Source organism: Xiphophorus hellerii, chromosome 4 (assembly GCF_003331165.1).
Source record: "Xiphophorus hellerii strain 12219 chromosome 4, Xiphophorus_hellerii-4.1, whole genome shotgun sequence".
NCBI classification, from domain to species: Eukaryota; Metazoa; Chordata; class Actinopteri; order Cyprinodontiformes; family Poeciliidae; genus Xiphophorus; species Xiphophorus hellerii.
Window position 1 is genome coordinate 28,044,181 of NC_045675.1, and position 25,751 is coordinate 28,069,931.

The 25,751-nt window shown below is 40.7% G+C and overlaps 1 protein-coding gene across 1 annotated transcript in view; it reads right to left on the reverse strand.

The window, feature by feature from the left end:
* LOC116718504 (RNA polymerase II elongation factor ELL2-like) overlaps positions 1-15,604 on the reverse strand; it is a 32,015-nt gene extending 16,411 nt beyond the window's left edge. The window contains exons 1-3 of the mRNA XM_032560496.1: positions 15,439-15,604; positions 14,836-14,883; positions 6-133 (exon numbers count right to left, since the gene is read on the reverse strand). Of these exons, the coding sequence (XP_032416387.1) occupies positions 6-133; positions 14,836-14,883; positions 15,439-15,576 (314 nt within the window). The 5' untranslated portion in view covers positions 15,577-15,604. The remainder of the gene's footprint in view (positions 1-5; positions 134-14,835; positions 14,884-15,438) is intronic.
* Between the last annotated feature and the right edge of the window lie 10,147 nt (positions 15,605-25,751).

A 25,751-nucleotide genomic window follows, 5' to 3' on the forward strand; every position in this document is an offset into this window, starting at 1 on the left:
CGTACCTCGAGATGTACTGATGGATGCAGTCAAAGCTGGCTTGAGGCTGGTCTTTGCTGTCACTGGACAGGTAGAAGGAGAAGATGCGCAGAGCAGAAGGTGACTCTGGTGTTGGAGTTGGGATCTTGAAGTACTATGAGGAAAACAGGGAGGGGGGAGGAAAAAATTAAAGACTCCTCTAAAAGTGCACGCATCGGAACCAGCCAATACCTTGAACTCGTCAACTCGATCAAGAATTAATGCGACTTTTACTGCCTTTCAAAACTGTTGACATATTGCACAAGAAAAAGCAATTATCTCCACAGACTCTGCAGCCAAATACGGCGTAGCCAAGAAACACAGGGCTGAACAAGTCAAGGTTTTTGCAATCAACATAAATCTCTTCCTATTTTCGCTTTTGGACGACCTGAGGCAAAAATACTCTCTTGGAATAGTCCAAGAAGAGAAAAGTTAATGTAAAAAAAAGAAAAAAAGAAAAAGAGGCTTATTCTGGTCTTCCCTGTTCAGTTTGTTTAATAAATCCAAAAGCAGTGAAGCGCTGAACAGGTCATAGGGATACAGAGGCTTACTTTGTCTCAGTTGGGTAAACAGTATTCATAAGATGTTGATTTAAAGTTCAAATATTAGGGCTCTTTCCCAGGCGTCAAAGGTACTGCAGTTGAGATTTCGGGCACACCCTGGAGACGTACTAGAACATCACAGTGTCAGCAGAAAGACTAACATGAAAACCGAAGCATCTGGGGGGAAAAGCTGTGTTTTCTGTCTACAACAAGAATTGGACGGCACGAGATTTTTTTTTTTTTTACAGTACGATAACCTCGAGCAAAAAGGATCCCCAATATCTACACAAATATTTCAAACAGAAACGGCTAACATGATCCATCCAGCATGCTCTGCTGAAGCATCCTTCAGGTTTCCTGCCAAACTTCGTCCAGGCTGGAGCAACCACTGCAGACCAGAACATGCACCACGCAGCATGCAAATCTGCAGCCACTGACCAGGCGAACGCTTATATATGCTGGTTCGGTATTTGCAAAAAATAAATTAAAATAAAAGGAAGATTTCAGAAAAGCTATGCTAAAGAATCTCATAACATCCAGGAGACAAACTATAGCCAGGGCTACAATAAACAGGAATCACTGTCAGCTAATGTCAGAGCCAAGAGTCTCTTTTGACGTTTTCACTTTTTTTTGGCTTTTTGCTATCAAACGTTTCTCTGGACACAACAATAAGAATATGCAAGATGCTCAGTTGGTCATGTGCCACATAACAGAATATCATAATATCAAAAAAAAATTTTTTTTTTGGCTTTCTAGAGAACAGATTTACAATTTAGATAAATCTGTTTTACCTAAATGGTATTTTATTGCACCATCTTAGTTTTTCATTTATTTATTTTTTTATCATTTACTTAAAATTATTCTCATGCATATCTTCAGTTATTTATTGAAAATGTTGTAAAATGTTCTTCACACACAGCTGCTGAATAAAGAGGTTCATAACGTGAACTTGGTGATCACACGCACAATTTTATTTGTTTACCACCGTTGGTCTGCTTTCTCCATTTTAAAACTCATTTTGGTGAGTTTTGGGGATCACTGTCCTGCTTGAACACCAAAGTGTGTCCAATCTTCAACCGTCTGACACAAGCCGTCACCTCCACACGTGAAAGATAATTGGTGAAAATGTTCAAGAGCAATGGAGGCAGAACCGATCCAGAACAAAGCCGGTTTTACACCAACAGGTTCAGACTTAAAAATAAGCCCCCGTTTCTAAAGTCAAAACTTTGTAGTTCGACTAAAATCCTCAGCTTCACATTAAAGAAAACTTCTAGCAACATGAAACCAATATTAGACTAAAAACCCTGCACCATCTGTCAAGCATGGTGGTGGAAGCGTCATGCTGAGGATCTGTTTAGATGCCGTTGGTATTGGCGTATTGCGGAAAGCAGGTAAAACGCTGAAAACAGAAAATTATTCCATCTTATCTCTAATAGTGACAAATAAAATTGAATGTTGGACACAATACATTTTCCAACAGGGCAGTCAGAATCTTGCTGATGGCAGAATAGTTTCTGTGCAGCAAGTTTAATCAAACAGAGGAAGAGAGGAAATGTACATGTACAATTTTTATCCTGCTGCAGACAAGAGAAAATTCATAATAAATTCAAATCTGAACACGCGACAGGTTTTGGGGGCCGATTCTTTTTGTTTTCTCGTCATGTCATAAATGGCGACATTTGAAAATAAAAATGATTCTCTGCGTGAACTTGTTAATGCTGGACATCTGAAAACAGAGCCTGCTGCCTCTGCGCTCTGTTTTAAAGCATGCAAATATCCATTCCTCTGAATGTAAACGCAGCGCATAACCTCTGGAGTTATGCCAACAAACAACACCGTCTGGAAAAGGACAATAAAGCAAAGCCGTAAAGAAAAAGAAAAAAAAAAAAGAAGTTGAAACCCATGTTTTAGCTCCACACACGCAGAAGTTGCCTGCATGTGTGGATCACCTTTGACATTTTGTCACAAGTTTGCAGCGAAGCAACAGGGACGTTGCCTCCTATTTTCTTATCAGCTCACTGCACGTGTCTTTACAAGCAGGCTGTCACCACAGGAATTCATCCAAACTGAGCTCCAGCGCTACAGGCAGCTCAGGTTGCTCTCAGTTTCTTAAAAAAAAAAAAAAAAAAATTGTCCGTGTGATCGTGTAGTGGCTTCGCCTCTGGACAGCCTCCAAGTGACGTGTGCATTTAAAGTCTAAAAGGTTAACAGCTCAGTTCGGTATCGGTGTTTATCTGCAGAAGATGTGTTAATCAGGCCGATTCCCACAAGAGTTTAAAACTTTATGGTGTCAGGTGTGTCTTATGTTGGAGTGGACCGGTTAGACTTCAGATGCAGGGAGAGCTCATCACGTTTGAATGTGGTCGGTGTACGGCGTGCAGCTGGGTAAGCAGCAAAAACCAAAAGCCATTTGCATACGAAAGCCTGTATAAGACGTTGACTTTCAAAATGGCTCAGTGTGATTATGAAGGTTTTCCACTAGCAATGTCTACGTGGCCCCATGCAGCCCCTTTTCTACGACCTACTTTGCTCGGGTTTCAAGCGTGTGGACGTCAGAAGCGTAGATGCATATTAATATGTGTATTGGTCCTGATACTGAAAAAAAATAAATCTAGAACGGGTATCGTAACAATATGGGTGACCCTTAAGGGCAGATCTATTCAGTCTAATTCTATGCTTTATGCTCTGAGCGACATCGTGCTTTATTATTTACTTTATAAACTACTTTTCACAATTTTGCAGTTTTGAACTTCGTTGTGTTGGTATACCACACCAAAACAAGTTAAAGTCATAATGTGACAAAAGATATCAGGATGTAATTCCATCTAAAAGGTACAATAACTCAAAAACTGAGCTTTCCAAGCAGGTTGTTTGACTTCACTGAATTCTGCTGGTTAGCAGCGTAAGATGCTGTCCATTGCGTTGCCTGTGGACAGAAACCTGCTGCTAGGTAAATAACCTGAATGTTATAAGACGTTCCTGCAGCAACATTCAGTAATTCATGTTCTGCGTTCACTGGATTGTTGTGTGCGCCGTCCCAGGATCCCTGCAGCTCCGAGCGTCCTGCCGTGAACCGCACAAAGAAGCACTGGCTGGCATTTATCTTCTGGCGACTGCTCATACGGCCTCCGCTGCCATATTTCTTCACTCCTGCTGTGGGAACTACAACAAGCACTCTCAATTCCCAGCAACCAGGGCCCACACCAGAGTGGAGCATGCTCCCCGAGAAGGCGCGCACACACACACACACACACACACACACAGAGCAATCCCTATAACCCAAAGAGGAGGTCTGAAAAAGAAGAACCTGGCGGTTTCTGCACTTAACTCACCGTGAACGATGAAACATTTATGGAATGCCTTTCGAGTTAAAAATATTCAGAGAATCTGCGGGTTACTTCTAATCTTTAAATGAGCAGCGCACTGAGAAAATGAAATGGTGAAATCCATAGCTGGGGTTTATTTAAGGAACTTAATGAAGGACCGGGAGGCCAAAGGGAACATTTCCAAAGCAAGAGAAGGGAGAATCTGACAAGCGTTATGTTTCAAATGCTAAACCAAACTTCTGCTAGTGAGCCTTTTTCTTTTTGAAAGTAAAATTCCACAAGTTTTTGTCCATAGTAATATGCATCTGCTATTCATTCATCAATGTGGTTTTCACACTTTTAAACTGATACAGTGTGAGTAATAACTCAGGTGGACCAAAAGTCTCAACCCCAACATGAAGAACCTTAACACATCTCTAAGAAACAGAAACCTTATAAAAATCGTTCACCAAACTCTGCCGTTTTCCATAAAAACTGCAACAAAAAAAGAGAAGAATCTAACCCTTTAATCGTCTAACCTTTACCCATGTTGTAATCTGATTTGACGGTTTGGTCAATTTAATTCTAGGCTACAAATTCACATCATCTGAAATTTTCGATGCAACATCCGGAGGTTTCCTGGTTGCAGGTCAAATTGGCTTCAAGACTTTGCCAAAGTGCAACGCTATTGCAAAGAGGAACCAGTTGTAAGTGGACGAGAGGCAGATTAAACATCAGGCAATCTGCTTCCAGGTCAAGTTAAGAGGCCAACGTCCTGAGTGACGGTTTGTGATCGGATAACAGTTACCAGCTCCGGATGCAAATTAGCCGACATCACAGCCGGCGTTTGGCGTCGAGGCATGGCAAGATTTCAAAAAGAGTTTCAAAACAAAAAAAAGCCTCCCTTTGATCTTCAACCTTCACTACTGATATAATAATTAGATACAAGATAAAGTGCAGCAGAAAGTAGAGTTTTTATAAATACCAGAAGCCCACTGGATTTATTAGAGGTGTCCTGATACAACTTTTTCACTTCCAATACGTTATCAATACTAAAGCTCGGAGTACTGGTCAACATGGTACTGGCCCGGTACAATACCAGCACAAATCATACATATTTTTATTACTTATGTAGTAGTGTGGAATGTTAGAAAAGTCGATCAAGTGAAATTTCCAAAACCAAAGAACAATAATCAACAATAAATTTGCCAGTGGGTCTGTATGCGGGATGCAAGCACTGCTGGATAGAAATACTGGGGAGGACTAAATGCTGGAACATCTATAGATGTTCTTTCATTGGAGATTTGAGATGCGGGCCGATATAATCTTTTTTGGCTGATATCAGACTAATTTCCGATATCAATATCGGATTGGGATACCCCTACTTTTTATAATAGCATACAATTCTATAATTTACTTTACTTACTTGCATCAAATACTACAACTAATCTATTTTCATTATTAGAACTATCATGATTACAATTATTGTTATTATTGTTACTATTATTGGTACACAACAGTTTTCCATCCATCCATCCATCCATCTGCCTATCTCCAGCTAATGTTCCGGGCAGGAAGCAGGGTCACCCTGGACAGGTCACCAGTCTGTCGCAAGGCAACACAGAGACAGACAGGACACACAACCATGCACACACACACTCACACCTAGGGAGAATTTAGGGAAACCAATTTACCTGACAGTCATGTTTTTCTACTGTCTACCGGAGTACCCGGAGAGAACCCACCATGAACAGGAAGAACATGCAAACTCCCTGCAGAAAGACCCCGGCCGGGAATCGAACCCAGGACCTTCTTGCTGCAAGGCAACAGTGCTACCAACTGCGCCACTGTGCAGCCCCACAGTGTTTTTATTATTTATTATTTATTATTATTATTATAAATACAAAACACATTTGTGAATCTGCACACCAACATTCATGTTGTGTGCTGAAAACCTTCAGCACAATCCCTAAAATAGAAATCCATACATGGATATATGTTATATCCAGTAACATATTTATATATGTTATATCCAGTAACATATTTTATAATTCATGTGGATTCCATTCATGTTTTGTTTTATTAAGGTCAAAAGTCTAGTTCAAACTTTCTGTTTAAGACAAAAGAAATAATTTTACAAATTTTTGTTGGGATCTTTCTAAGGTTCTCATATTGTGAGAATCTTCTGACAGCCTGTGCCTAATAGCGACATAATCTCAGATGACCTGCAGCTCTCTCTTAACCGTCAGAAACGTCTCCACATGCAGAAGGTGGAAGGGCTTCACCAAAGCATAAACCTGTGAGAAACTGCCGTCGGTGCATGGGGGATCAGGTTTCCTGTGAGCTTTTTGGTTGAATGCGAGGGTTTGGGTGTAGATCTCCTGCAGGCCATTGTTTCCACATCCTCTGCAGCCCTGAGTAATGGCCCTCTGAAAACAGCCCGTCTTCTGTCCCCGCCTCTCCGGCTCTGGAGTGGGATGCCACGGGAACCACTCTCCCCGCCCCCTTTCGCGGCGGACGGGGGAGGTCAGGGAAGATGTGCAAAACCTGCCACCACCATCCCCTGTCTGCCATCAATGGAGGCAATGGAGGGGGAATCCTGGGGAGATGGGGTCACTCCAGGCCGGCCACAGCTAATGCAAAATCTGCGAGTGAGAGTGTGCTAATCCAACGCGAGCCAAAGCAGGGCTCAGCTCCAGCTTCCCTAGGCAGGACATAATCAGCCTTTCTGTCACTCGTTAGAAAGACAAGGAGGCGGAGAGGCCGAGTCGGACGATGAGCAAACATCCTCACCCCTGCCTCAGAAAGACACACACACACATCCTCACCACACTTCAGTAAACGCCACTTCTAATCATCTCACTGCAAACAAAAGAGGCGAATTGTTCCCAGGACCACAAGTTGACACATGCCATTAAAGACAAGTGCCCTCCACCCCACCCTACCACCACCAACACGGCTACAATGGAGGACAGAGATGCCAAACACAATGTGCATCTGTGTTTCTAGATGCAGGGAGGAGAGACGGAGATCAGCGGAGAGAAATGGGCTCACGTTTAAAGGCGAGCCACGTGTTTTACGAGCCTCTTTGTCGGCCCCTTGAAGCTCGGAGCTGAGGAGAGAGTCTTCTCTCCCTCGCCGAGTTTCACATGGCGACATCGGGGTGATTAATGTGGCTGCCATGAGTGGGAGACAGTGCATGTAATCAAGTCCCAGCCTGTAATCACCTTCCATTCCTTTTTCATTTGCAATTTTGCAGAGCTGCAGTCGGTAGCTGCACAACTGGCAGAGAAAGGGGCAGACAGGCAGGTAAGTAAGTAAGGGTTGTGTTTGGGGAGCCACAAGAATCCCCCTGAGGGTGTCGCCCCCCCACTACAAGGAACCCATACATCTGGGGCAACTGCCGTGGGGTCGATCCGTCAACTACAACAAACTAAAAAAAAAAAAACGAGCGCCCAACAATGTTTGAATGGGACGCCACACGTGTTGGGATACGGAGAGGTTTGGGGTCTCATTAAGTTATACAGTGAGCTTTTTACACGAGGCAATTATACAGGACTCATTCCTCAGCAAGCCCAGATATGCTCACGCAGTTTAATCAGACCCAGGAGGACATATTTCAAGCGTGTCGAGGGGAAGTTCGTCTCAGGTTTGTCTCAAAAAGCCAAAAGGTAATCCAGTCAGTGCAAAGAGATTTTCATTCCTGGTGTTTGCGAAGCGGCACCAGAACCTCCTTCCCCGGTCATAATCCCAAAACAACTTGACACTTGTTGGCCGATGCTAATTATGCAAATCTTTGGGAGTGGTTTCACCGGGCGAAATACGCATGATAAAAAGATTACTGAAATACAGAGAAAGCAGTATTCCAGAGTAAAAATAACACCTGCATGTAATTTTTGTACAAAAGTAGAAATCCAAGACTATATATTGGTAAATATTTTACAGTGTCCTTCTAAAGTGTTTAACTTTTTTTTCACATTTTGTCACATTAAAAATCACCAACTTTAAAGTATGAAAGTATTGCATTGATTTATGTAATAGACAAATAAATAGTGGATAGCTTTGAAGTTGAAGGACATTTTTGTACACATATCAGGTTGTCCATGGAACCTTGAAAAGTTTTAAATGGAAGCATCTAAAATTAAGACCTTAATCTGTCTTTAATTAATTTTAATAAATGTAATTTGGCCTTAAATATGTGTTATTTGGACAAATATTTGTTGCTTTGGTCAAATGCAGACATCTTCATTCTGTTCTGTTACTTGAAGTACGACAGGCTATTGCTAAAAGCTAGCTAGCTTTTTCTTTTCATCTATCAATATCATGGATAAACAGCTGGCTGTTACCAACCCATACGATGCATCCTGTGCAGTAGACGTCCAGATCACTGGACTAATTCTTTATAAAATGTTCTTCTGTACATTTATGTTGTTATACAAGTCTTAACTTTCATTCATAATGGTCTTGAGGTCTTTAAAAGTCTGAGTTGGTGAAACCTGCAGACACTCTGTATATTTAGCCTCATTATTTCTGATACCCATAAATAAAAGTCTAGTAAAACCAAATTTCGCTCAGATAGATGTTTGACGTTTGTCACAAGATGTTCTGGTGAGATGATACCAAAACTGAAATTTCTGGCTAGCATGCCAACAGCTAATTGTGTTGGAAAACTAAGTGCAAACACACTGCCGCCACAGTAACACTTAAGAGTGGCAGAATCATGCTGTGGGAAAGCTGGTCAGATTTGATTGTGAAAATGGATAAAGTTAAATAAACAAACTTTAAACCAGAGCAGAGCTTCATCATCCAGCAGGACCATGATAATAAACTTACAGCCAGAAGTGCAGTGGTTTAGATCCAAGCACATTTACTATAAGTGTACAAATGGCCTAGTCAAAGTCGGGACCTTTATCTAATTACGAATCTGGGTCCAAGACTTAAAAATTGATGTTAACAACAGCTTGTCCTAGATCTGGCATGCCACACTTTTTAGATTTTTTTGAAACCCTGCATCATTTTGCTTCCACTACAAAAATGTGCACTACTCTGTGCTGGTAGAATCCTTTAAAAAAAAGCAAAAAATAAAGTAGTTTTTGGGTTGTATCACTAGAAATGTGAAAATATTCAAGGAATGTAAATCGCAAGGAGCTGTGAAGATGTCAAACATTCAAAATAAAATATCAATGTCAAATCTTTTGAGTGCGTTTGGAGCATGCTTGGCGTTAGCTTCCAGATGATTGGACTCGCAGTTGGGATTCTTCTATCGCTCTGGGCACAAACAAGCCCCGAGGCGAGGCCACCACGCATCGGGCCTGACGGCAGCGCATTAGGATGAAAAACTGGATTCATTTTGGGAGATCCAGGCAGGGTGACACCGCATAGCCTGCATTCCCCTCATTGTTATTCAAATCAGAGGCGACAGCACACAATCAGAGGGCACTGTCAGGGTCGCAGCACAGCCAGCGTGAAGGCACACAGGCAGAAACAAACCCTTCCTTTAAAACTAGTGTACGCCAACAGTAGAAGCGCCGAAAACGTCCATTTCAACGCCACAGGAACACACGGAGGAGCTGCTTGTATCTGGAGCACGGCGGGACGAAGGAGGTGGTACACGAAGAATTCACATCTTCACATCGTCCAGGACAAACAGTTTGTCCGCAAAACTAACCGTCCACACACAGGTCACCGCCAATACATACATTTTAAAAATGAGTGACGAAACACGCTTGGGAAACTGGTTTCAGAGGCGTGTGAAAAGTTTTTGCCGTCCTGCTTCTGAGGTTTAAAGATGCCAAATGAAGCGGTAGGGGTGCACCAATCGTAGCTAACGATCTTTAAAAAGCCAGACTTGCCGATTCTGATTTTGTTGCTTGAAATGTTGCTAAATATACCGACTGATGTTTTATCACGACATTTTGTGGTACCAATAAAAGTGACGATAAGAACTATTTACCACTTCTGTCTTTTATGGCTGTGACTGAATGAGGCAGCAATCGGTACCGATCTTGGGATAACATTCCAGTTTTTAAAATGCTTCTTCAGGACACCAGTCACATAAAGTGCTATATCACCAAAATGCACATGGTTACTGCACTTAAGCATTTTTATTTATCTTTATTGAACAGACTGTGGGAAAAAAAACAACTACAAAACAACAATCCAGCAAATATGGACATTTTTAGGAGTATTTAAACATCATTAAACGAAATTTACTGTGACAGATAAATCAAAATCTTATGAAAAGAAATGTATCACAGTAAATTAGAAACGTTGCGATAAACGCCCAATGTGATATTCCAGTATTTGAAGTCCATTTCCAGAAAGATTCTTTTTGTTTCTGTTTATTGTTTATTTATTGATTTTATTTATTATTATTTTTCCAAAATTTTCCCACTTTTGGTTTTTGAATTATTTGCTATTGATAAACTGTGATGTCACTTCCCTTTTGATGACAAGTAGCAACCTACCTTCCACCTGATTGTAGGGGGATAGTTTGCACAATCTCTGTTAATGTGGGGCAGAAGACGAGTTCATACCACAGCAGACGATCCTGATGACGACTGAACTTGGTCTCAAGATGTCGGCCAGAGATTTACTTGTTGAACTGACGTGTAAAAGTAAGAGATTTTGAATATTTACCCCCCTTTAATCATCAGCCTTTAAAAAGTTTTGGTCAGTTGCTTTTTTAAATGTATTTTTGCAGAGACATTTTACAAAAAACGAGGAACCTCATACGCAACAGGGTATATTCATCAGTCTTATTAAGGTAACTGTTTTAAAACAGCAGTTGTCTATCATGCAGCCGGAGCAGACAGCCCTACTAATTACCCAGAGGACATCAGCTTGTTTGACTTGTGCCTCCTAAATGCAGCCATGTGGTAAAACCGTGGTGTTTTCACGTTATTCACCATAGCAATCTGCACACATGCAGAGAAGACAGCTTTAAGGTACATAATTATACACACAGAAGGTGAGAGTCAAACCAGGGAGTTAAGATGTAAGGGCAGAGTTCGCAGCAGCGTTCCTCCTCATGGTACCGATGAAGTGCCTCTGCTCCAGACACAAACACTCGTCGATGTCTGAGCCGAGCAGACAGCGAAAGCTAATGCAAACACAAGTCATGATGCCTCAGTCTGTAATCAAGAGCACTACAGCTCCTGTAATTACCTCTAAACATTCATTTGGATATTAACCTTAGGCCTCTGTGCTACATACTGGGAGGGGTGTGAAATTTGCTCCAATCCTTTAAAAAAAACAACAACAACAAAAAACATAAAAGATTCCACTCAACACTGAATGTTTTGAGATCTTTGTATAACTTCAGAAACAATGAGAATACTAACCAATATGTTCAGACTTGGTTTTGCAGAAATGTCTGAAAACCACATATCAGTTAGGAGGAACTTTTTGATGATCTGTCACATAAAATCCCAGTGAAATTAAAGCTAGAATTATTAGCTTCTAGCTTTAATTCTTTAGCTGACGAAATCACAGAAAACTTTTACGACTGCCTCTCTTTGTAGTTCTTCACTAGGTTGGCACCTTTCTCCTGAAGTATATACCAGCCCACTCTCCCATGGCAAATCGTTCAGGCGTAAACTTTGACCTTTACCACCCTAAGTCCTCCATGATGAAGAAGCTCAGCAACAGTCACCTTGACGGAGGGCCGTGGATCTTTGTTGACATCTCTGATTATTTTTCTCTCCAAAGTTTATAAGGCCACACTCAAATTTGTTTCCAACAGAACTTGTCTCCTGGTGCCTTACAATAATTTACCGTACAGCTGCTGTAGTCACCATGAAATGGCTTTAAATGGCAGTGTACTGTAGCACCACAACAGGCATCTGAGGCCTAAACTCTTTTCTTTTCTTGTGCGTATGTGTTGAATTTGGCTCTTACCAAAAAGTGTTCAAATGTTCACTGGTTCTGATTACCAGAGTTCTTTATGTGAGGTTCAATGTTGATTAATCACTCAGGTGTGGATTTAAAGCTCATTGAATGGTCAGATTTGTTCCGGATTAGGCCTGTCAGCATAACAAACTTTGCTGGACAATAAATTGTCCCAGAGATTATTGCTATAAAAATGATAATATTGTTGTTTTGAGACCATTTTCAAGTAATATAATGGCAATGGAAAATTAATGCAGGTAGAATCTCTTGAAGATCAATAAACTTTAATTTCTAACCGATATTTAGCACTGGATATTTAAAATGAAGACATTTTAAATATCCCAAATAGCTTTACAAAGACGACAAATAAAACGGACACTGAGGTCTCTGCAAACAAAATTGCCCTTCCAATTGTTGAGACCAATGCACAAGACTTTTGGCATTCAGTTTTTGGTAGAAAAAGAGAAAAGAGGACGACACGAAAAACAAAATCATGTAACTGGAAATTATCGAGCTTGTTGCGATTCAACGTATCATTAAAATATCCTGATCAATTGTCGTGGAAATATTTAGAGTTTTGTGTGATTTCATCAGAGGAGTTTATAATTCTGACTTTAACGCTACACATATTAATATCAGCGCTCTGTAACTGTGGGACTTCCAGAGACACAACTCCCTCAGGACCAAAGAAAACAAGAAAGAAGAAGAAGCTGACTTCCTTTTCACCTGGACACAGAACTGTCAGGAAACCCTACATAACACCTTCAGCAATGCAGGTTTAATATCCTCACTTAAAACAGGGACTATTTAGTTTTAAGACTGAAACTTTCCAGAAGTAAGTAACACTTTCCCACTCAGACACCTCATCAGGTTTAACCGGTCTGATGACCGAGCCCCTTTTAAAACTCGCCACCACTCGAGTTTTAAAACATTTTGTCGTGACAGGCGGGGGGGCTGCAACTCTTTCGAAGCAGCCCGGGCAATTAGCATTGACTGAAAAGTAACTATTCCCCAAGGACACAGCTGCTCCCAGCTCAAGTCAAAACACACACAGTTCAGGCTGTTTACTGCAGATCCAGCGCCGACATCCCAAGAGACAAAGACAGGCTGGTGAGATATTATGTCTCAAATCTGACGCAGAGTGCTTTGGGAACGTTGCCTCTTTTTCTTTTTCCACATTTTGTCCTTCAGACATCATTTGTTTTATCAGGATTTTGTACTACAGATGAAACAAGTAGCATATATAGTTAAAGGAGGTCCTGCTTGCAGTTTACTGCAGGCCTTACAGGGGATATAGCAAATATGTCGGTAAAGTTGTTCTCCTCAAACGAAAATAAAAATAAAAAATCCTTGTCCTACATACGAAGAGCTAAATGTGGTTGAAAACGTAACACTGCAGAACAACCTGACTAAACCAACCCCCAATGTGAAATGTGGTGGCAGCATCATGCTTCAGCATCATGGAAAGATGATCTTAAAAGTTTATCGTAATATCTCCTGGTATTTATGCAATAAAAGTGATGACTGAAAAAAAAGGTTTGAAATTCATTGCAGTCCTTCTTGGCAATATATTGCTAGGGCTCTGGCTGCATGCCGCTAAAAGAAAGCCATACAATCACCTACAAAGCTCCTAAAGAAAAATACAAACAAACAAACAAAAAACAAACAAAGACAAACCGTGATGAAGAACAACTTACCGATTATTAGAGACGACTTCAGGAAAACAGTTACAAGAAGACGTGTAATCTTACTGCTAAGTAGCACAAAGTAAACGCACCTAAACGTATTCTTAAAGATATGAATGTTTATTCCAGCTGTCATGAAATTTATACTCTATTTACTTACGTTGAGAATGTGAAACATTTCATTAACCTTTTAAAAAGGAGAGATGCATGATACCAGCTTTTAGCAAAAAAAAACCCAAACCCCCCCCGCTAATTTCCACCTGCAGTCCCTGGACAGATTGATGTGATCAAGTATGATTTAACAGATCACAAATTGGTGAAAATACACTGTAATAATTATTTAAAACCAAACTACAAACCAACAGACAGTTTATAAAAGCAGCCTTCGTCAATAAGACTACTAACAAACCAACAAGCATGGAAACACTTTAGAACTGGAACATGTTACAATCTCACTTGGCAAACTATTCCCACAACTCGTCGTGATAAAGAAAAAGTCATTTTATTATTTTGGAACCTTCAGTGGGAAAAAAAAAGAGAAAAACATCATCAGGTAGAGTTTACCGTTGTCACGATGAAATCACTCTTGTGTGATGATTGGCCACGGCTAGCTTAGATCAAATCATAAGCAGGTGTCAGAATGGCCTAGTCAAAGTCCAGACTTAAACCTATTCGAGGCAAGGCTTTCACATTGATACTCACAGACACTCTCCGCCCCACCTGACTGAGCCTCGTCACAGACATCGGCAAAAAGAAATAGATCACCGTATGTGCAAACCAGAGACAAAACAGCAGAGAAGAGGCGGATGAGGGGAGGGGGGGGGGCTGAACGCCGTCGACAGCGTTAGAAAAGCTGAAGCTCGAGTTTGTGACGAGATGTTAAAAAGTGTGAATAATTTAACCAGATTTCTCTGACTCATCAACAACTGCTCAGGTTGACTCCAGCTCCAACATTGCCTTTGCTCCTCTCCGTGTTCCCCTGCTTCGCCCTGTTCCCAGCACCGCTTGCTGACCCAACAAATCCCCCTGCACAGTCATCGGCCTGACCCAGTAACCCGCATGGCTCCTATCTGCCGGCATAAGCCACCCTCCCTCCGCTCAGAGGGTGGCAGCTCGGTCGGGGCACGGCGAGGCGTCGGATCACGTCGGAAGAAGAAATGACTGGATTTTATTTATTTTTCTTACATAAGAAGAGATGGCTGCCTCTTTTTTTTTTTTTTAACTCTGCCAATCGTCCTGTAATGCAGTTTCATCCATTTAAGCAAATGAGCTAAGCTGCAGAAGGGTATACCACTCCCAATTAGAAAGGCTTTAAAAGTGTTTCTTCGGCATGCACGTGAAACTAAGAAATAGAAATTAAAATGAAATAATAATAAAACAAAATAAAAAACTTACCCCGTGGTTTCCTTTAAAACAGATCGATGTCTCATTTTGCAAAACTCCCTGCAGGAAAGAGGAAAAGGAAGGGGCAATTAATCTCAGCTTTAGTGCAAAGTAAATTCTCTAGAGTTTGTACAGTAAACACAGTCATGCTGTAATCAGTTTAAATGGAAGTTGATGTTACACAATCAATAATGCTTCTCAAAGGTTGGAGCTAATTGTGAGACAAAGCAGCCTGCTTTTCAGATCAGATAAGAATCCGCGTTTCTACACCGAGATCTTCTGACATTAATAGGAGTTTCAAAGAAACAACTGAGCTTTTTTTTTTTTTTTTAAGATAATCACAGGGTTCTCTCTCACGTCCCCCGTGTGTCAGTGAGACTGGTTCAGGAGGGGGGAAACAAGCAGCTGTGGACTGTCAGGAGAGACTCTGTAGCGTTTATGCTGGCAAAAGAGGCAAATTTAATAAAAAATATCTACACAGCAGCTGAGCAATATAACAAATGAGAAAGTGGAAACTTTTTGAAACGCGAGAAAAGAAAAGCACACTCACACATGCCCCTTCTTAAAGAGGCAAAAACAAACAAAAAAATTTAATTAAGAACAATAATGGCGTACCTTGAGGTTTTGATAGGCTTCCAGCGCTCTAATGGCCGTGTCCGTCAGCTTGACGTGGTACAGAGTAATGTTGGAGCTGTTTTTGGTAGTTTTTCCACAGGAGAGCCCGTAGCGGTGCTCCTGCCTGAGTGAAGCCATCGCTGGCTCTCCCCCTGTCCTCCGGCTGGAGCAGCTTTCCTCTGTCAGCTCAGCGTCACGGCGCGGGCGGGGCGTCTCCGGCGCCGTCAAACTGAGGGACATGTGTATGGCAAGGCAGTTTATCATACAATACGTGTAGCTTTCCACACCTGCTGCGGTGTGTAACTTTAATAAGCACTTTATTTTATTTTGACATCTTTGTTAAAACTGCCACCATGTTATTACGGTGTGTTATGAGACAGATAATCTGTGAAAAGATTCCTCCTCCCAGAGCTACTATGGCACTATTGTGGCCTGAAGAAATGCACCGCTCCTGGTCAAAAACAACCAATCAGAGCCAGGAGGAGGGTCTTAACGCTGTCCCTCATACATGCCGACGTACTCACTGCTAAATGTACTAACAACCTACCATTACAGAAAAACCGTCTATCTGCCATCATCGGTGGCTATGCTAACCAAAGAGAACTCTGCTAATAAAAATGTAATCGCTGAGTGCGATTATATGTCATTATATGTTAACATGGTTCAAAGAGAACTCTACTAATAAAAATGTAATCGCTGAGTGCGGTTTCATTATATGTTAACATGGCCTGCCATACTCTGCTAATAAAAATGTAATCGCTGAGTGCGGTTTCATTATATGTTAACATGGCCTGCCATACTTGTGCTCGTAAACATGTACTGTCCTTCCACTTGAGACTTTGGGCCTCAAATGCCCACTTCCAGAGCTGTTACCAGTGACAACCAATGGCGTTGTGAATGTAATGCATTACCTGGAGATTTTAGAAGAAAAATGCAAAGTTGCATAACACACACACACACACCCACACACACACACACAAAACACTCATCCCAGGGGGAAAAATTGGTCCTCCCTTCTTTTACTATCTCCACTTTAATGAGTACAGTTGGACGGTCACAGTGAACTCACTCATTTGGCTTGTCACCTGTCAATTAGAAACTCTTCGACATTTGACAATGAAAGGGAAGATTAGATCAAAAACTTCGGAGGAAAAACAAACATCAACCCGTCTGCAGGGATAAAAAAAAACAAAACAAAAAAATAAACGTGGATATCATTTAGTCTTCCAAGAAGAGAGCAGTAAAATCTAATTACCAAGCACTGCTTCCCCTCTCTGAAAACAGTCGTACCGTCAACATGGATCTGCTATGCAGATGGTGGCTGCAGAGTAGCACAGGGTTATCAATGCAAAGCAACAAGAGTGCGTTTTCTCAGGGAAACGGGCATTCCTGCAGCAGCAGCAAATTCCTTCTGTTTTATCGCTACTTTAAAAAAAAAGAAAAAAAACAACAGTCCTTCAAAAACAGACATCGTAAAGGTGCTTTTTAAAAATTTTTTATTTTATTGACCCGGATTACTGAGAATTTTTGTTCAAAGCTTATAACAGTATCCGCACATTGTTTTGGAGGGGCTTTCATAGTCCAGCAGCCATGTCCGGGAAGAATGACACCGAATCAAAGCACAACTTAAGTGCTTGCATAAACTGTGAGAAAGCAGAGGAGAGCGGGTTGAGATTGGAGCAGCAGATGAGTCTCACAAGTAAGCCTATTTAGTTAAATTGCTAAGCTACTGCCTGAATGAAAGTATGGGGGTGGGACAGGAGAGAGGAGGTTTACTGCCGGTCAGCAGCGGACAGAAGGTGAGGAGTCTTTGCACAGCGTCCTGCAAGGTGACTGGGAATGGGAGACTTCAAGGGCTCTGAACATTTTGTTAAGTTACGACCTAAAACTTCAAAGTAATTTATTGGGATTTGTGATAAACCAACACAAAACACATAAAATTCAATCCGTTTTTTGTTGTTGTTTTTTTTTTTTTTACAGAAGTGTGCCATGCATTTATACTTTTAGTTCTGAACTATGTCTTTTGAAACATGTCTCTCTACCAGCTTTGTGCGTCTAGAGAGTGAAATTTTGCCCATTCTTCTTTGAAAAATAACTCAGTCTTAGGTACCGTCTATACAGGAACGTTGTTGTCTAAAACAGGAAAGTTTTAGGGGACCCTAAGCAATTTTTTTCTTTTTCTTGGAAAGTGGTTCTGGAGTGAAAATTTCAGAAAGCGGAAAACCTCCCATAGGCCTGCCTGTCTGCCCTAAACACTGATCAGGTTGTTTACTTAAAATAACACAGAATATTCTAGAACTTTGTAGAAAATGCTGGTATTAGAAACTTATGGAAAAGCACAAGGCCAAGTGGAACATTCAAGGACATGCAATGGAATTCTAGAAAGTTATAGAAAGTTATATTATGTCTTAAAAGGTTATCAAATGTTCCAGAAAGTCATGTTTTGTTCTGTAATACCTCCCAGAGTGTTCTTGAGTAATCATTAAAATACATATGTTTTAGTCTGTAAACAGATGAATCATTCTCAGCAGTACAACCTGTAGCCTGATCTATAACCCCAAACTCATCGTACTTACGTACATAACAGCAACAATGGCGGACTACATGTTCGTGGTTGCGCTGCAGGAGCTGCAAAACTTTTTAAAGAAGACTCCACTTGCGCTTCGTTGTTCGCTACTCGTTCTCTTCTTGTGTTTATGCTAACCTCGCTTTATGCGCATGTCCTCTTCTCACTGTTTAGCGCCACCTACAGGTGTGGAGGTGTAAAAAAAAAACAACAACAGCGTTTTGGGTCCTTTGCAGGTGTTTTCATGCGAATGAAAAATAAAAAAAAGATAATCTTTGAACATATATTTAGGAATCTTCCCGCAGCTTCTCGTTTAGACTTATATCTGGGCTTTGACTGGACCATTTTAACGCACAATTCTAACTTATGCCTTGAGTTAAAGCATTCGATTGTTACTTTTCGCCCACTTTCATCTCCCTGCAGAAGAAAAGCATGGCCACAGAATGATGCCGCCACCACCATGTTTCAGTTCAGGGCTTGTGTTTTCATGCTCTGCTTAGTGGGGGTTGATCACTCGAAATCTTAATAAACATACCAACATTTGTCTTCAAGAGAGAAAATGTATAAAAAAAAATTTAATTCATAAATAGGACATTGCAAGGCAATGTATCGTATTCTTGGAAATGTTCCATTTTTGAAAAACATTTATTTTTGGAAGCCTAAAACATGTAAAGTATCAATTTTTATTTTGAAGTACTGCTCAATGTTTGTGCTGCATGAATCATAAGTACAATAGGAGATCAAACCATTTTTGCCCTTCCTTCCTCGTCATATTTTGTTCCGTGTCATCTTGGCTTGCCATCTGCTGCATACCACTAATGCGCACCGACCCCCCTGGGAGCGACGTACCCACACCTGAGGTCGGTGACTCACACGACACCTGCAGCAAGCCCACAGCTCAGTCTATTTATGCAGTGTTTTTGTTCGGCGGTGGCAGCGCTTAAACACCTGCAGTCACCTTCAGCAGGTTCCAGTGAGGAGAAAGCCAGAGATGGAGAAACAAGGGAGGACGACGTGACGGTTCTAATCTGGAAACACGCAAGTTATGTATTCGCTGTTAAATCCTGCAAGTATCAGTTGATCTGAAAGTTTCTCCTAGGTGGGGGGTGGAGGGTTTCTTCTGGTCAGATCCAGGATGTGCAGTTCAGCAACATCCACTTCAGAAGAATCGTGAGATAACATTAGTTCCCACAATGCAGCAGCTCTACCGGTGAGTCAGATATTGTCCCTGTAACGAGGCCCGGGGCCGCTAACCTCCAGTTGAGATAGAAATCAACAACAGATGTCTTTTAAGCTCGCCCCTGACAAACCCCCCAGCAACTCCACCTGACTTGTCATCTCTGTTCTGGAGGCTTACAAGCAGCTGATGTTGGCTAAGGCTACATTTCTAGAGGTAAAGCAAACCGATTTCATGCTATCTTTTTTGGAGAAAAAGCTGAAAATGAGCAGCATTGGTTTCCACTGAATGCTTAAAATGAAATTTAACAACAAAAAAAACTGGATTTTGCCGTTGAGCAGAAAGCTTGCTAAAACAAAAAACAAAAAAAACCTGAATATGGCAAAAAAAAAAAAAAGTTCACTCACTTCAGAATGTGAAACCCATGGATTTATTACACATCAGCTGCGTTTCCATTAACCATACAATTGCGCAATTTGACATTTCGAAAATAAATTTGCTTAATGGAAACACGCCGATTTAAAAAGGAAAAACTCGTCTTTTTGACAAAAAGTTCAATGAAGTGGTTTTCTGAAAGATTCAAATGGAATTTGGTTCGTTTCGCAAAACTGCAACGGAAAAACTTTTTCCGCATCACACGAGTCACATGATCAACAAACCGGATGTTACCGCTGGCGTAAACCACGAAGAAGACAACAGGAAGTAGTTGGGGTTTCATGGCATGGCATGTTTTATAATGACTTATCGCATGAACAAACTTATTCACCTACGATTTTAATTGCATTTATTATTTAGTGGAAACATTGCAGTAGCGAAATTGAGGTGTTTTTTTTTTTTACATTAGCAGAATATTGACTAAGTTCTACGCACATTTGTAATGGCTTAAAGATAATGAAAACCCGCAACTTGACTCTTGCGAAAGAGTTATAGCACTTTCATTAAAAATTGAGTGGAAGGAAAACTGTAGTAGGAAACAGGAAAAACTGCAGCCTTGACAGGAGTTTTGAGCAAAATCCAGTCAAGAATTTGGGGGCGCTTCATAAACAGTGGACTGAGGATGGAGTCAGAGCATCAAGAGACACAGACAAATCCAACACGTAGCCATTCCTCGTGCCAAGAAACTCCTGAACCAGAGACAATGTCAGAAAAGAACAGATTAAAGTACAGCTTGCATTTAAATTAGAAACTTTATAAATATCCTAATTTTCTGAGACCCTGAATTTTGGGTTTTCATTATCCATAAGCCAGAATCATCAATGTTACAAGAACTTTAAGTATTTCCGTCTATCTGTAATGAAGCTACATATGTTTCACTTTCTGAAATGAGTGACAAAAAATTTAAATCGTTTTCAAAATTCCCCCATTTTTTTTAGCTCTACTTTCATCCTTAAAACCTGTGGCTGCAGGATGTTCAGAGTGACGAGCTTTGCCAGATTTTTTTTGTCAGTCGTAATGCTTTGCATGTTTACCAGAAAACTGAGACTTTATGAAAACTTCACCAAAGAGTTTAAGCTTGCTGAAATTATTTATTGATTGCATCTACAGGCCATTAGTTGCACTGGATTTTGTTAAGGGATGTCTGAGCAAAGATGGGTGAATTCACATTCCGCAAACTAAACACATATAATCACATAATCATCTGCAAATGTGAGCATCTCTGTCCAAACAGATGTTTTTGGTAGTTTTCCTCCTGGTGGTGTTAGATACGACAGCAAGAAGAAAAAAAATTCAGGTCATCCAGCACTCAGAGAAACGATAATAAACTAAAACGCTCTTTGCTGTTTGTTGTGATTAGACGAAGTCCATCCAAGTCCGGCGTCTTAGGAAAAGTTGCCAGGAAGCGTTTTGTCTCTGTGAATCACACAGCTGGCTTTGGTTTGCAGAGTTTCAGCTAAACAAGCAACCCAAACTGTGGAACAGTGTCTTTTGTATAGATTGGATCAAAACGAAGATGTCTGATGGTAAATTCAGCAAATCCAATTCAGCACAAAATTCCTAAACCATCAGTCAGTGGTGGAGAGTTGATGAGTTAATTTTTTTATATTTTTGGGACACCAGAATATGGATTTTTACGATCCTGAATTGTACTTTTGTTTTCCTTCCTCCTTTTGTGTAAACCAGTTGATTTCTCTGCGTTTCACCAACAAGCTTTGAGTCTGTTTTCTCGTGGGACCGTTCTAATAAAAAGCACAAGAACAAGATATTGCAAAACGAAATTACTCAATTTCTTCTCAAACGAGACTGCATCGTGCTGCGAAATGATAAAACAGCCGGAGTCAAGTTTAAGGGCACATATTTCTCACTTCATGACCTTTTAAATCATGGTTGTGTCTGTTATTTCGTACTTTTCATTTTCTATTTGATTGTTTTTAGACTGTATTTTGCCTCTTTTTCTCTGCAGCACAACGAAGAAAGATAAATTACTTGTTAATCCACGTGTTTAAAGGAGAAAATAATTCGCCTCACGCTAAAAATGGCACTCTGTTTTGGTATGAATGAAGATGTGCCTGGATAGGAAGGTAAGCTTTTTAAAAATTTTTCTAACTATTCCATTAAAAAATGAAGACGAGGTTTGAAGTCCTGCTGACGTTGCATTGTGTAACGTTTGAGACGATGGATGCTAACCCCGTCCTCCTGTCGCATCGACTTCTTTTGCATATCTGCTATTCAGGACGGCCGGAAAGAGGAGCTGATAAAACGCTGCAGGGCTTCTGCGAAATGTTATCAAATGTGTCAAGATGCTCGACACACCCTCTCTCATGTGGTCAGCGTCTCAACTTATTTACCGAGTGACAGAGGCAAGGAGGCCGACTGAAGAATTCCCTATTTCCCCAATGAGAGTAATGAAAGTGCTGCGTCAGATGATTGCAATGGAGAGTGAGATAAATTTTTATATGGATTGAAAGGTGATTTTCATACTGAATAAAACATGGTGGCAACCATGTACTTCAGCGCATGTTACTGGGAATTTCTGCTACTGACCAACACAAAGTGCTGTGTAAATGTGAAAAAGGAAGGAAAGTCTCCAACAGTTTCCATAAAAAGCTCTGGAAAAAATTAAGAGCCCACTGCACTGAACCCCATCGAAAACCTCACAGTTATTCCACCAAATATTGATTTCTGAGTTAAAACATTAGTATTGTTGTTTCTAAATTAACATGAACTTGTCTTCTTTGCATTATTTGAGGCTTGAAAGCGCTGCGTCTTTTTCGTTATTTTGACCTGCAAATAAATACTACATTTTTGCTTGGCGTTTCGGAGACATGTTGTCAGTAGTTCATAGAATAACAGGACGACGTTCATTTTACTCAAACATTTACCTATAAAAAGTAAAATCGGAGAAACTGATCACTTTAAGTGGCCTCTTCATTTTTTTCCAGAGCTGTGCATTTACTCGTAAAAACATAAGCATTGGTGTGGAAGCCACAGATATTTCGGGGGCTCAGGTCCTGAAGTGGAAAAAAGGGAACGCTGTTCGGCACATGGAACCGCCGGCTGAGTTAGTAGTGATGGGATTTTTTTTTTGTTTTGGGCTTCTTAACAAGTGCAGCTTTGAAAATCATTTATTTTTTAAAATAACTGCTGTCTTGGGTCACAAACAATACACGGTAAAAAAAAAAAAAAGGCAGGGCTGTGCTAGAAAACAATATCTTAAGAATTATAGATGTTGCAGAGGATCGATTATGGATCAACTGTATGGCTGATCACCTAGACTGACAGACTGGGAAAGAAGAGCATTAGTAAGAAAATCCATCGAGAGACACACAGTGACTGTTCAGGATCTGAAGAGGTCCACAGCCCAGGTATGAGAATGTGATGACTTTTAGTCACAAATCCCACACCACAAATCTGTGGGGGGTTGGAGGGGTTATGAAAGTTTGGCACACAGAAAGCCTTTGATGTAAGAAAGCCACATGGAGCTGTGTTGCAGTTTGCCAAAAACTATGTGAGAAATTCAGCTAACATGGAAAAAACTGCTCTGCTCAGATGAGAGAGAGAAAAACACCACTCTGCATCATCTTACACAAAAATGGTGGTGGCAGCATCATGGTGTGGGGATTGTTTTCTTCTGAAGGGGAGCTTGCAAAGTCCTGGACGGTGAGGAAATGGTTGGTAGTAAAGAATATTTATATGTTAGAGATGGCCTAGTTAAAGGTTAGGCATAATTTAAAAAGAAAAAAAAAGACTGGCTTTTCTAAAGCTATTTAAATAGCAATGGGTTAAAAACTTCAGTATCTATTTGTGTAAAGCTGATCGAGTTACATTAGTAAAAGGCTGAAATTGCAGTGAAAAGAATTTATTATAAAAAAGTTGAAAGTTATGTTTCCGGTTTTTTTTTTTGTAAAATCCTAATAAAACCTATCGATGAAAAGCACACAAAAGTTTTTTTTGCCTAATTTCTGGAGCAAATATCGTAGCACACTTGCAATAAGACAAAACTAACTTTAACTTTTCAGAAAAATACAGGAACTTGTCAAGAATTATTTATTCACTTCTAACATGAGGGAAATTTGGCAGTGTGTTAAATTTCAGTGTGTAGACACACAAAAAATTACGAGTGAATTTCCACAAAAAAACTGAGAAAATTTTAGATTAATCTCAGGAACCTTCAAGAAAAAACGTGGAGGTTTCTGTGTTCGAAGTCAAAGATGTGTGAGAAAATGCTCAAAACGTTTGAGATTAATCTCAGCAATTTTCTAGAGAAACTTTAAAAAGTCAACTTTTAAAAATATTTTCAAACGTAGAAATTTCCACGGATATTTACTCCCCGTTTTTACCTATTTACAATGGCCGAAATACACCATCAAAGAAGTCTTATAATAAGTGACATTTTTAAAAATAATTATTAAGGATTTATTTAACAAGATTCTATAGTTGTAGCTTAGTGTTGTCTTATATTTGCACTAGAAACTAGACACACACAAAAAACTACTTGGTAAGATTGTGTGTTTTTGCAGTTTCTCAGCACTGCTGCAGCCTCTTTATTAGTCTTGTCCTGGTTTCTGCAGCTCCCCAAACATGTCAAGTCTCAATAGAAATCAGTGAAGTATTGTTACATTAAGCTCCCCTCAAGGCTTCTGTGTTTCAGTAAGCGGAGGAATTTCAAGGCCGTGTGTTTACTTGCGAGGCATGGCAGGGTTATGACCTCGTAGTGTCTGCGCCCCCGCCCGAACGCCGCCCGCTCCAACCTTCCTCCTCCTCTGGGATTTCTACGGCCTGAGGGAAATGTGTCCACGTAAAAAATGTTGTTGTTGTTTTGCGGAACGTGATGAGATTTTATCTTTCGCTCTGTTAAGCACAACAAAATGAGCCACGTTTGCTTTAACCGGCAGACTTTTCGGGAGACTCGAATGCAACCAAATCCAAAGAAATAATAAAAAAAAATTTTTTTTAAATTCTAAATTGCAATGTCAGATAACTGACCACTGGATCACAGACATTTTGCAAAGTGTGTTTTCAAGTAGGCCGCGCACTGGAGTCACTGGTTCCCGGTCCTGCACAACAGAAATAATAAAACGATGGTTAGTTAAAATCCTGCTCTCCTCTCCTTCCAGTTTAAAACGTTCTAAAAATTTCTGCATAAAAGCATATGCCGGTGGGAGGTTAAAAGCTACAGGGGTTCTAAAATCACTTTTTTTTAATCAGTTTGAGTTTTCTCAGGCAGGAGCCTATAGCCAGAATCTGTTCATTGCATTTGTCTTTTGGTTGCTGGGGATGTTCATGGCTTGTTTGAGGTGAGTGCTGGTGTAATGGCTGCCTAAAAACAAGTACAGGTCTAGGACTCCTTTTCCTCCTTTGGTTTCTTCATGATGTCTCTTTTAAGTCTTTCCCATTTGGAGTTGGTAGCACTGTTGCCTTGGAGTAAGAAGGTCCTGGGTTTGAATCCCTGCCTGAGTTCTGTCTGCATGAATGTTCTCCAAGTGCATTAGTAGGTTCATATTGCCATGACTGTTCTCACCCTGTCTGCCACCATGACAGGTGACAAAAACAATCAAAGAGCAATGAGCATGCTCTGCGTTCTTACGTTCTTGTTTTATTTATTTGCCAATTATATAAATCTATATATTTTTAAATCAAATAAAATAATAATAGCTGCTGCAGTGTACGCAGAGCATCACAAGAACAAAGAACGGCTCTCAGTGAGGCTTCAGTCCTGCAGGACTGAAGCCTTTTTGTATATTTAAAAATATACAAAAAGAATGACATCTGGATTTAGTGATAGCCTAATGTAAACACCGTGCTTATTCAGCAAGTCTGCCCGTTAGGTTCACACGTGGGCGTGGGGCATTTGTTTTCAGGGACTTCAAAGTGAGGCAGGCTGCAAATTTTCCCACAGAGGAACACACTCGCACATGGGGAATAAGCTTTTATTCCCTCCGAACATCTCTTTGGGACCGCGCCATGCCAAGCACTCGTCGCCAAGCGGGCCCAGGTGTTTTCACCATTTCGCTGAGAGTACATCAGGCTCTCGGCGTTCACCACTTTTACCGCCAAGGCACAGGTGTGGGTGAGAGACGAGGCTCGTGTTCGGCGGTCGATCTCGACCTCGTAAACACTCTCGTAACGTCT